The following is a 15,643-nucleotide window of genomic DNA, read 5'->3' as shown; positions in this document are numbered from 1 at the left end:
ATGAACAGTTTCCTCACCCCCTGGCACAGGAAGGCTTACAGTTTCTAAATTTCGAAAAGTCTATGTTCAAATTCAATCCACTAAACTAGGAAAAAATTAAAATTAAATCCCAAATATAAGAGAAGGATGATGAACATATGACTGTATGGAAGTTCGCTGTGATCTTTGGAAGGAGGTTGCTAGCGAAGGCAGGGGGTATGGCCTCAACAAGTATTGTAGGATGTTCAGCATCTGGGTGGTTGTTTTGAGCAATGATATGAAAAATAGGTATGTAACATGATGCTTTAGGAGTGAAATATATTAGATCTTTTATATTTATTAATATCCTTTAAACTTTATGTGTACTTTATAACATATCATGTTATTACAACAATACATTTATAATTTCTAAATAAACATACATTGTATTTTGAAGTCAGTGAGTATCAGAGCTAGAAGTTTCTTAGTATTTTGCCTAGTCTTACCCTCTGCTCATAAAGAAACAGGTGGAGTGGTGAAGTGTTATCCAAAGCAGAGGGTCAGAATTTACATGACCTGGCCATTTGCAAAGAAATAATTGACATTTCCTTTTAGATCAAGCAAGTGAAATTATTAAGTTCTTTTGAAAAAAAGTTATTTATTTTAGGCTGCACTGGGTCTTTGTTGCTGCGCTCGGGCTTTCTTTAGTCTTGGCGAGTTGGAGCTGCTCTCTAGTTGTGGTGTGCAGGCTTCTCGTTGCAGTGGCTTCTCTAGTTGCAGAGCGCAGGCTCTAGACCTTTGACTCAGTAGTTGCAGCTCCCAAGCTCTAGAACACAGGCTCAGTAATTGTGATGCACGGGCTTAATTGTCCCCTGGCATGTGGGATCTTTCCAGACCAGGGATTAAACCTGTGTCCCCTGCATTGGCAGGCAATTTCTTAACCACTGGACCACCAAGGAAGGCCTAAGTTAATTCTTAAAAGGTACTTCATCGCAAAATTCCTCAAATTTGGGTTTGATTTATATTCAGAAATACCTATACAAATATGTCCATATCACTTAAATTTATATGCTTGATCCTTTCGTCTATCTCTATTATTTTCTCTCTTTTTCTGTATTAGTTTCTAACCCAGATATTTACAGATATCCCAGAAGATTTTTGTGTTATTGTTTTCATTTTTGTTTCATTTATGTTCAGGTATTAAGGTCTCTAGAATTCCTTTTAGGCATTATTTAGCCAGTGATTTATGACCTCCTTAAAAAAGTCTTTGTTTTTACATTCACTGTCACTATTTAAAACCAGCAAAGCAATTAGCATTATTGTTTCTCTATTCTAGATCAAATGTGAACGTATCATAAGGTATACATCCATTTTCCATGAGGTAGTTATACAAAAGAAGGACCATGGATAAATGGTGGGTTGTTTTTCTGTTTGTTTTGTTTTTGCATTTTTTTCAATTTTCCTGGTTGTCACCCTTTCTGTAATGAGTGCTAGGTGACTTTTCTTTTTTTAAACTCACATTCCTAGATTCCTCCTCAAAGCACAAATAGTTTGCTAAAGCTTCCCAGATGACTTTGAAATTTTCTTTTCTTTTCCTCCATACCTCCTCACATCACTTTTAAGAATAATAACTCTTATTATACCTAGATTTAGGTCCTTAATCTAGCAGGAACTTAATTGTTGGAAATTCATATGATAAAGTTATTCTAAAACAATGTGGGAAAAGAAGATGTAAGCTGATAATAGGATTTCATTTTCAGTTATGTGAACCATAATAAAGAAATTAAAAGAATCATTTACCAAGAAATGACTACTATTGTGAATTTTCAATCACTAAGTATTATAACTTCACAAATATTTTTGCAAATAGGTTCAAATAACTGCAGGACTGACATGGTATGAAAAACCCGAGTTTGTAATATAGAAAAGGCAGACAGACTGGGCTTTGCCATTACAGCTTTAAGTGATCTTGAGCAAGTTTCCTGTAGGCTGTAGGAGTTTCATCTATAAAAGAAAGAGAGGTTAGAATTAGATGAGCATCAGCTTTCCTTAGGCTATAGAATTCTAGATTCATTATAAAACAGATAAGTTACTATTAATAATTTCAATTTCTTGCCTGAGGGAAGACAAAGACACAGAGAACTGCCCCTTTGTAAAGGATTTAAATTTCCCAAAGGTGCAACACTCTTTCTCTGAACTCACCCATGAGCCTTTCCACATGTACTTTTCCTTTCAGTAAACTTTTTTACTCTTTAAAAAAATTAACAATTTCAGTTTCTCAGTGAAGAGCTGGTTTTCAATTTGAAAGTAGTGTCATTACTTTGGGACTTTAATAAGCTGTTAAGGATCTTCCCTGGTGGTCCAGTGGCTAAGACTCCCAATGCAGGGGGCCTGGGTTTGATCCCTGGTCAGGGAACTAGATCCCACATGCTGCAACTAAAGATCCTAAGTGCTGCAACTAGACCCAGCAGAACCAAATACATAAATATTTTTAAGAGGAAAAAAAAAAAAACCTGTTGAGAAGGTTTAAGTTAGATTATATTTAACACTTTGCAGCATTTCTTTAAAGGCTCAGTCACTCCCCTCTAAGGTAGGAAACCTCAATGTTTTGTTGTTGTTGGTTTTGCTTGTTTGAAGTAAGAATTACAGTAGGACATAAGAAAGAGCTTCTCTACCACTAGGTCTGAAAGAATCTGAGAAAGTAAGAGGTCAAACCATACTTTCTTTTAGTAATTATGTCTGGAATTCCTCAAGTGCGATCAGAAGATGAATAGTAACTAAAGAGAGTGTTAGAATTCAGTGAGTACTGGAAATCTAGGTTTAAGCCCTGCTTGGGGTGCTTACCATGTGACCTTAGCCAAACCACCTTCCTCTTTCTGAGTCCCAGGTTTTGCTTCTCTGGATAACAGAATCGGACTAGAACAGTCAAGTCTCTTTCAGTGCTCAGATTCTTACCAATCTGATCTCAGTATGAAGGGAAGAAACACTCTGTTCTTCCTTTCCTCATGAGTTAATTATCCACTTAGTTGGCATAAGCCTGGGTTTTTGTTTGGCTTGGCTCACTCAGCAGAGCTGTGGATGGATCTTTGAGAACAGAACCCTTGTGCCTTAGAAATGCTCTGAAAGGGTAGGATGTGATTGCTGAACTGAATCTTTAGACCAAAGGTGTATGCAAACAAATATTTATTTGTGAGAGTGGAACATGGGCAAACACTTTCTTTTTTAATTTCAGCTGGCTGGAAGTGAGTTAAGTTCTTGCTTTGAATACTGTTAAGTACCGGGAACAAGAGAATATAGCCAGCCAAGTGCTGCTGTTCACAAAATATATCCCCCCACAGAAGTTTGCATCTTACTTAATATGCTGAGTTCTTAAAAAAAGAAAGAAAGGTGACCTGCCTTAAATGAACATTAAAAAATCTTCAAGACCAGCAAATCTAGAGATTTCCCTGCTGGTCCAGTGGTTAAGACTTTGCCCTTACACTGCAGGGGGTGTGGGTTTGATCCTTGGTCAGGAAAGTAAGACCCCACATGCCACTCTGTGCATCTGTGCAGCCAGAAAATAAATAGAATAACAGAGCTAAAAAAAAAAAAAAAAAAAGGACAGACAGACTGGCAAATCCAAATAGGTATTCACAGACCTAAAGGCTTTCTGGAAAAAATAATTTGTTGGGTTGGAAGAAGGGAGAAGGCTTGGGCAAGGCTCTGACAAAACAGACAAGCCTGGGTGAGCCACTGACCAGTATGTGTGCTTTCGATGCCCGCTCCATGATGCCAGAAGTGGGACTACTTACAGACATCAGGGAAGCATCATTAGAACGAAAGGAGAGCAAGGCCCTGGGCAGGTGAGACTGCCTTCAGGGGCAGGTGAGACTGCCTTCAGGGGGGAACTAGGGCAGCTCTTAGGACTCTTGAGACTCAGCTCTCAGAAAAGGCAGCTACAATCAACATTCTGTCACTCAAAACTTTTAAACTTTTAAGCCAGCTGGAGAAGATAAGCCACAGAATTATTGAATGATCAGAGCTAAAATGATCTTAAAGGTTATCTTAGTTCAACCTCTTACAGGGAAATTACTTACCTGAGATGATACAGCCAGGGTCAAAGCCATGACCCAGGTGTCCTGGTGCCTATTCCAGGGCTGCTTCTACAAGACCAGGCCACTATTTCCGTACTCCATAAGGAATGCAAGTCTTTTATGCATATTAGAAGTCAGGATAAAGGAAGCTCACCATGGAAATATACTTACCTCTCCCTTATGTTTTTTGTTTCACTGCTTCTTATTTTAAAAAATAAACATATAAAAGTCTGTCTCCTCTGTTAGCCGCACAAGATGTAACATCTATAAAACCTGATCTGGTTTTTGGGCAAGCCAGATTAGCTAATGCACCTGAGTGAAAACTCCCACAGAAGTTTCTTTTAGAACAAAACAGGTGGTTTTCATGGGACCGGTTCTAAACACAATATTGAACATTTACTAGAGGAAAGAGATTGTTTGTTATTATTATTTTGACCGCTGCATGTGGCTTGCCTGATCTTGGTTCCCTGACCCAAGATCGAACCTGGGCCCCTGTAGTAAACATGCCAAGTCCTAACCACTGGACCACCAGGGAACATCCTGGGAGAACATTATTTCTAAACAATATTTCTGAAAAGTTTCCCTGCAGCTTCTTGATCCTCAGTATTATTTGTTTTTAGGAGAGCCTAATATCCTTACCAGTGTTGGCTGTTCATCTCACAGTTGATGTATGTCTACCGTGCTTGCTTCAGATTCATTTGTGTATGTTGGGGGGTAATCTTCCACTCATCAGAAAGCAGTTGACTTCTGCTCATTCCTCACTTCTACATTCTCCTCTCACACTGAAGACATGAGGAACTTGCAAGGTGTTAGTTTGACTACCATATGTGTTAACTGATTCATGTAGCTTCTGATACCAATATATATTTACAAGCCCCAGAATCCATAAAGACTCTTATTTTTGTCCCTGAAAGATGTTTCTGTGAGTAATTACCTGTTTCTGATCTGACATCCATCTGGTTGGGTGCTCACAAGCTATCACGAAACATTCAAGAGAAACACCTGGTTCAAATTAACCATCTGCCATTTTTCCAACCATGCTAGAGAATTAAGTAATTTAATGCAATATAGTTTGATAAAGGAGGGCAGAGGTTGATTTTTTTTAATTAACTGTAATGAATATCAGATCCATCCAATACTGTTTGAAATCTGCCAGAATAATTCTTGGCAATTACCAACATAGCTTACATAAATGCAAAGTATATGGGGGTAAAATTCTGTCATCTCTTTTCTGATCCTAAAGCAGAAAGCTACACGAGAAATCTTGCTCAAATGATATTCCTATGTTCATATATCACCTTTCTAACCAGTACTTGCTCTCGGCACAGTCTTCCAGGATTGTGTCTTCCAGCTGTGTGTTTTCAGAGGAAGGATACTGCATGCCTTGAGGAGAAGGGAGGATGTGAGGAGTGGGATGGAAAGGAGGTAGCATTTCGTATGGAAGGCTTCTCTTGAACTGACCAACCGTGACTTCCAGACTCTGGGAAGGAAAGCCTTGTAGGTGTTGAGATAATGATTGTTGTTGTTCAGTCACTAAGTCCTATTCAGCTCTTTGCAACCCCATGGATACCAGGCTTCCCTGTTCTTCACTGTCTCCCAGAGTTTGCTCAAATTCATGTCCATTGAGTCAGTTATGCTATCCAACCATCTCATCTTCTGCCACGCTCTTCTTTTGCCTTCAGTCTTTCCCAGCATCAGAGTCTTTTCCAGTGAGTTGATTCTTCATATCAGGTGGCCAAAGTAAGTACTAGAGCTTCAGCTTCAACATCAGTCTTTCCAGTGAATATTCGTGGTTGATTTCCTTTAGGATTGACTGGTTTGATCTCCTTGCCATCCAATGAACTCTCAAGAGTCTTCTCTGGCACCACAATTCAATAGCATCAGTTTTTTGGCACTCAGCCTTCTTATGGTCCAGTCCTCACATCTGTACATGACTATGGGAAAAACCTTAGCTTTAACTATATGGATCTTTGTTGGCAAAGTGATATCTCTGCTTCTTTAATATGCTAAGTTTGTCATAGCTTTTATTCCAAGGAGCAAGCATCTTTCAATTTCATGGCCTCAGTCACTGTCAACAGTGATTTTGGAGCCCAAGAAAATAAAGTCTGACACTGTTTCCACTTATCCCCCTTCTATTTGTCAAGAAGTGATGGGACTGGATGCCATGATCTTAGTTTTTTGAATATTGAGTTTCAAGCCAGCTTTTCATCCTCCTCTTTCACCCTCATCAAGAGGCACTTTAGTTCCTCTTCACTTTCTGCCATTAGAGTGGTATCATCTGTGTATCTGATGATACCAGCCTGTGATTCATCCTGGCAGTCTTGATTCCAGCCTATGATTCATCCAGCCCAGCATTTCACATGATGTACTGTTCATATAAATTAAATAAAAGAGATGACAATATCCAGCCTTGTCATACTCTTTCCCCAGTTTTCAACTAGTCAGTTGTTCCATGTATGCTTCTAACTGTTCCTTCTTGATCTTCATACAGGTTTCTCAGAAGACAGGTAAGGTGGTTTGGTATTTCCATCTTTTTAAGAACTTTCCACAATTTGTTGTGATCCACACAGTCAAAGGATTTAGCATAATCAATGAAGCAGAAGTAGATGTTTTTCTGGAATTCCCTTGCTTTTCCTATGTTGCAGTGGATGTTGGCAATTTGAGCTCTGCCTTTTCTAAACCCAGTTTGTACATCTAGACGTTCTGGTTCACATACTGCTGAAGCCTAGCTTGAAGGATTTTGAGCATAACCTTACTAGCATTCAAAATGAAAGCAATTGTACGATAGTTTGAACATTTTTTGGCATTGCCCTTCTTTAGGATTGGAATGAAAACTGACCTTTTCCAGTCTTGTGACCATTGATGAATTTTCCAAATTTGCTGACATATTGAGTGCAGCACTTTAACAGTGCTGCAAATCTTTAGGATTTGAAATAGCGCAGGTGGAATTCTGTCACTTCCACTTACTTTGTTCGTACTAATGCTTCCTAAGGCCCACTTGACTTTACACTCCAGGATGTCTGGCTCTAGGCACACCATTGTGGTTATCCAGGTAATTAAGACCTTTTTTGTGTAGTTCTTCTGTGTTTTTTGACCACCTCTTCTTAATTCCTTTTGCTTCTGTTAGGTCCTTACCATTTATTTCCTTTTATCGTGCTCATCCTTACATGAAATGTGCCCTTGACAGCTCAAATTTTCTTGAAGAGCTCTCTAGTCTTTCCCATTCTGTTGTTTTCCTCTACGTCTTTGCATTAGTCATTTAAGAAGGTCTTCTTTTTTTTTTTTTCAGCTTTATTTTGTACTAGTTTTTTTTTTTTTTCTTTTTTTTGCCACTGAATCTGATGGGCTGTTGTTTTTATTTATTTTTTTATTTTTTAAATTTTAAAATCTTTAATTCTTACATGCGTTCCCAAACATGAACCCTCCTCCCACCTCCCTCCCCATAACATCTCTCTGGGTCATCCTCATGCACCAGCCTCAAGCATGCTGTATCCTGCGTCAGACATAGACTGGCGATTTAATTCTTACATGATAGTATACATGTTAGAATGCCATTCTCCCAAATCATCCCACCCTCTCCCTCTCCCTCTGAGTCCAAAAGTCCGTTATACACATCTGTGTCTTTTTTCCTGTCTTGCATACAGGGTCGTCATTGCCATCTTCCTAAATTCCATATATATGTGTTAGTATACTGTATTGGTGTTTTTCTTTCTGGCTTACTTCACTCTGTATAATCGGCTCCAGTTTCATCCATCTCATCAGAACTGATTCAAATGAATTCTTTTTTATGGCTGAGTAATACTCCATTGTGTATATGTACCACAGCTTTCTTATCCATTCATCTGCTGATGGACATCTAGGTTGTTTCCATGTCCTGGCTATTATAAACAGTGCTGCGATGAACATTGGGGTACATGTGTTTCTTTCAATTCTGGTTTCCTTGGTGTGTATGCCCAGCAGTGGGATTGCTAGGTCATAAGGTAGTTCTATTTGCAATTTTTTAAGGCATCTCCACACTGTTCTCCATAGTGGCTGTACTAGTTTGCATTCCCACCAACAGTGTAGGAGGGTTCCCTTTTCTCCACACCCTCTCCAGCATTTATTGCTTGCAGATTTTTGGATCGCAGACATTCTGACTGGTGTGAAGTGGTACCTCATTGTGGTTTTGATTTGCATTTCTCTAATAATGAGTGATGTTGAGCATCTTTTCATGTGTTTGTTAGCCATCCGTATGTCTTCTTTGGAGAAATGTAACTCAGTGAACCTCTCTGAGTGTCCCTCAATGTGGAGAAACTTTTCATCTAAGAAGGTCTTCTTATCTCTCCTTGCTAATCTCTGGAACTCTGCATTCAGATAGGTATATCTTCCCTTTCTCCCTTTCTTTTCACTTCTCTTCTTTCTTCAGCTATTTGTAAAGCCTCCTCAGACAACCACTTTGCCTTCTTGAATTTCTTTTTCTTTGGGACAGTTTTGGTCACTGCCTCCTGTACAATGTTACAAACCTCTGTCTATAGTTCTTCAGGCACTTTTTCTACCAGATCAACCCCTAAATCTATTCATCACCTCTACTGTATAATCACAAGGGATTTGATTTAGATCATACCTGAATGGCCCATTGGTTTTTCCCTACTTTCTTCAATTTAAGCCTGAATTTTCCAGAAAGGAGCTGATGATCTGAGCCACAGTCAGCTCAGGGTCTTGTTTTTGCTTACTGTATAGAGCTTCTCCATCTTCAGCTGCGAAGAATATAATCAATCTGATTTCTGTGTTGACCATCTGGTGATGTCCCTGTGTAGAGTCATCTCTTGTGTTGTTGGAAGAGGATATTTGCTATGGCCAGTGTGTTCTCTTGACAAAACTGTGTTAGCCTTTCCCCTGCTTCATTTTGTACTCCAAGGCCAAAAGCTTGCCTATTACTCCAGATACTGCTTAACTTCCTACTTTTGTATTCCAATCCCCTATGATGAAAAGGACATCTTTTTTTTGGTATTAGTTCTAGAAGGTCTTGTAGGTCTTCACAGAACCATTCAACTTCAGTTTCTTCAGCATTAGTGGTTGTGGCATAGATTTAGATTACTGTGATGTTGAATGGTTTACCTTAGAAATGAACCATGATCATTCTGTCATTTTTGAGATTGCACCCAAGTACTGCATTTTGGATTCTCTTGTCGACTATGAGGACTACTCTATTTCTTTTAAGGGATTCTCGCCCACAGTAATAGATGTAGTGGTCATCCAAATTAAATTCGTCCATTCCTGTCCATTTTAGTTCACTGATTCCTGAAATGTCGATGTTCACTCTCACTGTCTCCTGCTTGACCATATCCAATTTACCTTGATTCATGGACCTAACATTCCATGTTCCTATGCATATTGTTCTTTACAGCATCAGACTTTACTTTCGCCACCAGACACATCCACAACTAAGGGTCGTTTCCACTTTGGCCCAGATGCTTCATTCTTTCTGGAGCTATTAGTAATAATTGCCCTCTGCTCTTCCCCTTACCATGTTGGACACCTAACCTGGGGGTCTCATCTTCCCAGGTCTCATATCTTTTTGCCTTTTCATACTGTTCATGGGATTCTCACCACAAGAATACTGGAGTGGCTTGCCATTCCCTTCTCCATTGGACCACGTTTTGTCAGAACTTTCCAATGTGACCCGTTTGTCTTGGGTGGCCCTGCATGGGCATGGCTCATAGCTTCATTGAGTTATGCAAGCCCCTTCACCACAACAAGGCTATGATCCATGAAGGGTTGAGATAATGCTTTCTCAGTGTTAGTTGCTCAGTTGTGTTTGACTTTGCAATCCCATGAACTGTAGCCTGCCAGGCTCATCTGTCCATGAATTCTCCAGGCAAGAATACTGGAGTGGGTTGCCATACCCTTCTTGAGGGGATCTTCCCGACCCAGGGAGTGAACCTGGATCTCCTGCATTGCAGGCAGATTCTTTACCATCTGAGCCACCAGGGAAGCCCCATGAGATAATGATGGACATGCCTTATTACAGGAAGCTGGAGACAACAACCAATTCTGCTGGAGAAACCTCTTTTCCTGCATCAATCTCCTGAGGCTGCTCAATAAACTGACCAAATGGAAGCATTCGAGAACCATGGTGAGTAGGACTTCAGATCATGGTGTCCACTAACTGGATTTTTTAAATTTTTGATAAATATGGACTTCCTGCTTTGTGAGCTCTATAGACAGACACTGAATGCTCCGTAAGACTTGGAACCTCCTAATTCTAGGCACTTATTTTGTAATTATTTCCCAATCCATTTCTTTTGGGGGAACCGAATATGGACCCTCCCTCAGGGCAGCTCTGGTAAGGAAGTTAGCATTGTTTTTTGGATTATAGTCACGCGTTATAGTTATGATACATCTAAGATTACTCACTGCAGCATTATTTGTAATCATCAAAGATTGGAAGCAACATAAATGTTCATTAATACCAACTGTTTAAATAATTTATGGTACGTCGTTATAGTAGAATGTAAATACAACCATTAAAAAGAATGAGACAGTTCTATACTGCTTTGGAATAATTTTCAAGTTATATTGTTAAGTAAAAATCAAGGTATGGAACAGTGTGAAAGGGTATGTCTTTGCTATCATTTTTGTTAATAAAAGTAATGCACCCATATATACAATCACTTCCAGAAGATACACTGGTAACTGTAGAAATGGCATGTGTGGCTGACAAAATTTTTTGACCCTTTGAATATTAGATATTTTGAATTGTGAAATGTAAATTGAGTGCTTCCTTTCTTTCCTTAAAGAGTAAGTCTAAATGGAGCCTGGACTATAGATTTCCCAAAGCTCCCCACGGTAGTCTGAGGTTAGCCAGGTTCAGCTTAATTTATCTGTGAGTTGGAAATTCCAGGAAACATTAGATCCTTATCTATCTTCTTCATCCTTACCCATCTTTAAATGGACAGATGCTGGTAGTATTTAAATCTGCTCCAATCTTAAAGCGGGCCCTCAAGGTCAAACAGGCCATGCTGCAACTTTATGTGCTGAAGCTGCTGAAAATACAGACCAAGTACCTGGGGCGCCAGTGGAGGAAAAGCAACATGAAAACCATGTCAGCCATTTATCAGAAAGTACGCCACCGCATGAATGATGACTGGGCTTACGGGAACGGTGAGTATTCTCAGAGCTTTTGGCCTCTGGGAGTGGCCTGGGGTTTAAACAAAGCTAATTAGACCTCTCTACTCTTTTTGTATGAACTGTTAACATATTTTAGATGAGAAAATATGTGACTATAGTCAGGTGCTACTATAACAAACAGTAAGGCACTGCCATGTACCCTATTCCGTATAAGCTATGGTCATTCATTATTATAAAACAAGTCACTTGAGGGATAATTACTCCTTTTCAAAACGTTCCTTTAAGTGACAGGTTTCTCTGAGAGGTTTTTAAGATTAAAAAACTCTTTGCGACTCCATGGACTGTAGCCCACCAGGTTCCTCTATCCATGGAATTCTCCAGGCAAGAATACTGGAATGCATTGCCATTTTCTTCTCCCGGGGCTCTTCCTGACCCAGGGATTGAACGTGGGTCTCCTGCGTTGCATGTCTGAGCCACCAGGAAAGCCATAAAATTAAAATAACCTTGAATTATTGCAAAGCAGTTAGAAAATACAAGGAAGCAAACACTTTATGTATCATCATATTTATGCCACATTTGTACCACCCAAAGAATGAAGTAGAAGTCTTATAATATATTCTTACAGATTTTTTTCTTCTACATATATGTATAGGTTTTATTTAAATGAAAGCAAATTGTATATGCTATTTTATAATCTTCTCTTTTTAGTTAACATTATTTCTACCTTTCCATATCAATATATGTTCATTTTATCTAATAATCAAGTCCATGTTCAGAATTTCCCAGTTGCCCCAAAATGTTCTTTAAAGCCTTTTTTTTCCAAGTCATAATCTAGCCCAGGACCACAAGTTTCATCTGATTGTTATGTCCATTTATTTGTTGTGAATCTAGCAGGGTTTTTTTTATTTCCATAACACTGACAAAATTGAAGAACTAGACCAGCTCTTCTACAGAATATCCACCTTCTGGACTTGTCTGCTTGCTTCTTTGTGGTTTCATTTACCTTGTTTCTCTATCTCTGGCATTATCTGTAGACTAAAAGGTAGATCTAAAGTTTTGATTAATTCAACTTAAATCTTTTTAGCTAGTCTAGGCAATGTGTTATACTATAGTGAACTGCATATTGTATCACATATGGTGTCAGGAGACATTATATTTCTGATTGACCTGCCAAGATATTATAGGCTTACCAGAGTTGGAAGAATTTATTTTGAAGAGCTGTAGTGGGATTTGGCCATCATTTGCATAATTGTGTTTAAGAGTTATTGGTTAGATGACTAATGATTTGTCTTTGCTGGGATTTGTCACCTGCCTGAAGATAGAGGATGGGGCTTCCCAGTGGCTTAGATGGTAAAGCGTCTGCCTGCATTGTGGGAGACCAGGTTTGATCCCTGAGTCAGGAAGATCCCCTGGAGAAGGAAATGGCAACCCACTCCAGTATTCTTGCCTGGAGAATTCCATGGATGGAGGACCCTGGTAGGCTACAGTCCATGGGGTCGCAAAGAGTCAGACACAACTGAGCAACTTCCCTTTCTTTTGAATATAGAGGAGGCTGCAGTGAATAGAGTGCAGAGAACTAAGGGAACATGTGACTGGCAGATAGTAAGCCAGTGTGCAGCTTCTCTAAGACCTAAAGCACAGTTAACTGTTCAAGTTCTTGTGAGGTGAAAGAAAGTAAAAGTGAAGTCGCTCAGTCGTGTCTGACTCTTTGAGACCCCATGGACTGTAGTCTGCCAGGTTCTGCTGTCCATAGGGATCCTGCAGGCAGGAATACTGGAGTGGGTTGCCATTTCCTTCTCCAAGAGATCTTCCCAACCCAGGGATTGCATTGCAGGCAGACTCTACCCAGGGAAGCCTAACGCCTAAGTTCTTCTAGGTTTTTAAAACATGGGCATGTTTTATCTTGCAAATAGCAATCTGTCACTGCTGCCATCATGAGCCCAAACCCAAGCTGCACCTGTTGAGTGCGAGACGTTAAAAAATCTGGGAAATACATACCTCTGGCCCTAAAATAAGTGTCTAAATGGGGTAAATAGAAGCAAAGCAGATTGTTTTCTGTTTTAACTTTCTTGGAAGACTTCACCTCATAATATTAACATAAGCTGCATATGGATTTATCATGCGCAGGGTGAGGGGGAGGTGGATCCAGGGAGTCAGGAAAGTCTTTAGTAGTTAGTCCATGCTGATTCTCCTTGTGCCCTTTCCTGCCTCTTACCATTCCTTGAAAAATGTGATTTCTTTCAAATGGGTAACTTCCATTCCCAAGGAAAGTTCAATAGAGGGAACTGAGTTACTTTTTTGGGAAAATATAACATATATAATTAGTAACAGAGTGAAATAATGAAAAGGAAATACAATAAAAAGAGGTTTATTTCCCTCAGGGCCCTCATTTCCCTCTCAGTGGTTATCACTGTTAGCCAGTTTTTAGATGCTTCCAAAAATAGTCTCTACATGTATAAGCATATGTACATGGGCATGTATTTTTTAAACCTGACCGGCAGCATGTTATGTACTGACTTTGTACATTGCTGTTTGCAAAAAAGGGAACTCAGCTGTTCCATTGTTGGTGTCCCATAGACCATGCTCTGTGCTAAGAAGAGGAGTGTCCTGAGTTGTATACATCTTTTTCTTTCTAATCTTCCCAACACAGACATTGATGCCAGGCCATGGGACTTCCAAGCGGAAGAATGCACCTTGAGGGCCAATATTGAAGCTTTTAACAGCCGCCGGTATGACAGACCCCAGGACTCTGAGTTTTCACCTGTGGATAACTGCTTGCAGAGTGTGCTGGGGCAGAGGTTGGATCTGCCTGAGGATTTCCACTATTCCTATGAGCTCTGGCTGGAGAGAGAGGTGTTTTCACAGCCCATCTGTTGGGAGGAGCTGCTCCAGAATCACTGACTGAGCTCTTGTCAACAAGCATCTGATAGGTGGGGGTTGGCTCCAATAAATGGTGCTCTGCCAACCCTGCCAACTCAGCCTTTGTTTCCAGCCCTGGGAGTGCTTGTTCAGGGTAGAGCTGGCCTAGCCTTAGGACACCCAGCGTGGTTCAGGACTGATCTGGGGACAGTTAGGCCTGGAGATAGTAGAAGGCTGGGATCTTGGGTGATTTAAAAAAAACTGATTTCCTTGCCCTGGGGTCACTTGGGTGCCCTTGAAATCTCCTACTGGATCAGTCCTGGCCAGGCTCTTATGTGGGACCGCTCCCTCCTTTAGTCTTGCCTAGAACCAGGCTAGCCTCTACTGGCCCCAAGAGTGGGAATAAGTTTATTATGGCATTTAACTTATAGCATTCATCATAGGTAATAGGAACTGCAGGTCATAATAGAGAGGACGTTTTCTTCTTGCTCACCCTGGATTACCAGAGGGTTTGCAAACCTAACATTAAAATTAAGTCTGTATTTTAAAAGTTAAAATTTTGACACCTCTTTCTGAAATTCGCTCTAAGATGATTTTTAGAGCACCTGCGTCTTCTCTGTGAAGGATGATGGTTTACTGTTACATAAATACTGCATGTTAGAGAAAAGTATATCATTTAAAGTGTTTTTTCTTTATTCCTTTAGAGATCTATGTTCAAAGTGAAATTTCTTTGTGTACTCTATGTACGGCATGGAGTGATCTGCCACAAACCAATATGAAACAGTCAGGCCTCCTCCAAGGATGTTTCATGTGTTTCTGAAACCACTTCAGTCTTAAAATGACTGAGTACATTGCAGAAAATTATCCTTTTCACCCAGTTCATTTTTAAATGATAAGTTAACTATAGGAGGTTTTATTTATTGAGATGACATGTCCATTAGTGCTCATGATCGATTTACAGGAGGTTTTATTTATTGAGATGACATGTCCATTAGTGCTCATGATTGATTTATTTTTTAATGAAATAGAACACCAAGAGCATCACAGCTTACCATTTTTCTTTTTCTCCTATGTTGATTAGTGATTTTGTACCCCCCTTTTCAAAGTGTCCTGTGGATATTTAGCAATTCTGTTTCTACCTAGAAGTATTACACATTTCTTTGAAAGTGTAAGGGTTCATGTACCAACCTCTTTAAACTTCTCTCTCTTACAGCAGAATCACATGCTTCCCAACTGAAACAGTTTTTAGGAAAGTTTCTGATTCAGTCAGGATCATCTTATTTCTCTTCTGTCCTCAAAGTTATGGCATCTGTAGTTTCAAGCTTTTTTACTTTAAATGCCGCCTCCCTGCAGCAAGGACACTACTGAATCTTTTTTGTGATAGCACCAGGCCTCTTTTATGGTGCCAGGAGGTCTAGTCAAAATCAGCTTATTTACTCCACCCTTTGTCAACCACAGTCTCTCCCTGAAGACATGTTAGAGTTGCTAATAATTTCCAAAAAAACTAAACCAAAACTCTAATCATAGCTCGGATTTTACCTCCTTATGCTGTAGAGTAGCAGGATTTCTTTTTTTTTTTTTTTCTGGTGAGATCATGAAGAATGTTAAGTATGTAATGGATGAAACTTAAAATAGTCTGTAAA

General features: G+C 39.6%; 1 protein-coding gene across 4 annotated transcripts in view; it reads left to right on the top strand.

Annotated features, from left to right (window-relative positions):
- STRIP2 (striatin interacting protein 2) overlaps positions 1 to 15,365 on the top strand; it is a 47,168-nt gene extending 31,803 nt beyond the window's left edge. For 2 of the 4 annotated variants that reach the window (XM_018046935.1, XM_018046937.1), the window contains exons 19-21: positions 10,042 to 10,146; positions 10,970 to 11,174; positions 13,792 to 15,365. In XM_018046935.1, the coding sequence (XP_017902424.1) occupies positions 10,042 to 10,146; positions 10,970 to 11,174; positions 13,792 to 14,042 (561 nt within the window). In that variant the 3' untranslated portion in view covers positions 14,043 to 15,365. The remainder of the gene's footprint in view (positions 1 to 10,041; positions 10,147 to 10,969; positions 11,175 to 13,791) is intronic. The other 2 variants (XR_001917952.1, XM_018046936.1) reach the window with 2 other exon arrangements.

This window comes from Capra hircus, chromosome 4 (genome assembly GCF_001704415.2).
Source record: "Capra hircus breed San Clemente chromosome 4, ASM170441v1, whole genome shotgun sequence".
Taxonomy (NCBI): Eukaryota; Metazoa; Chordata; class Mammalia; order Artiodactyla; family Bovidae; genus Capra; species Capra hircus.
Note: the sequence above shows the minus strand (reverse complement) of the source record. Positions and strands in the feature narration are given on the sequence as shown.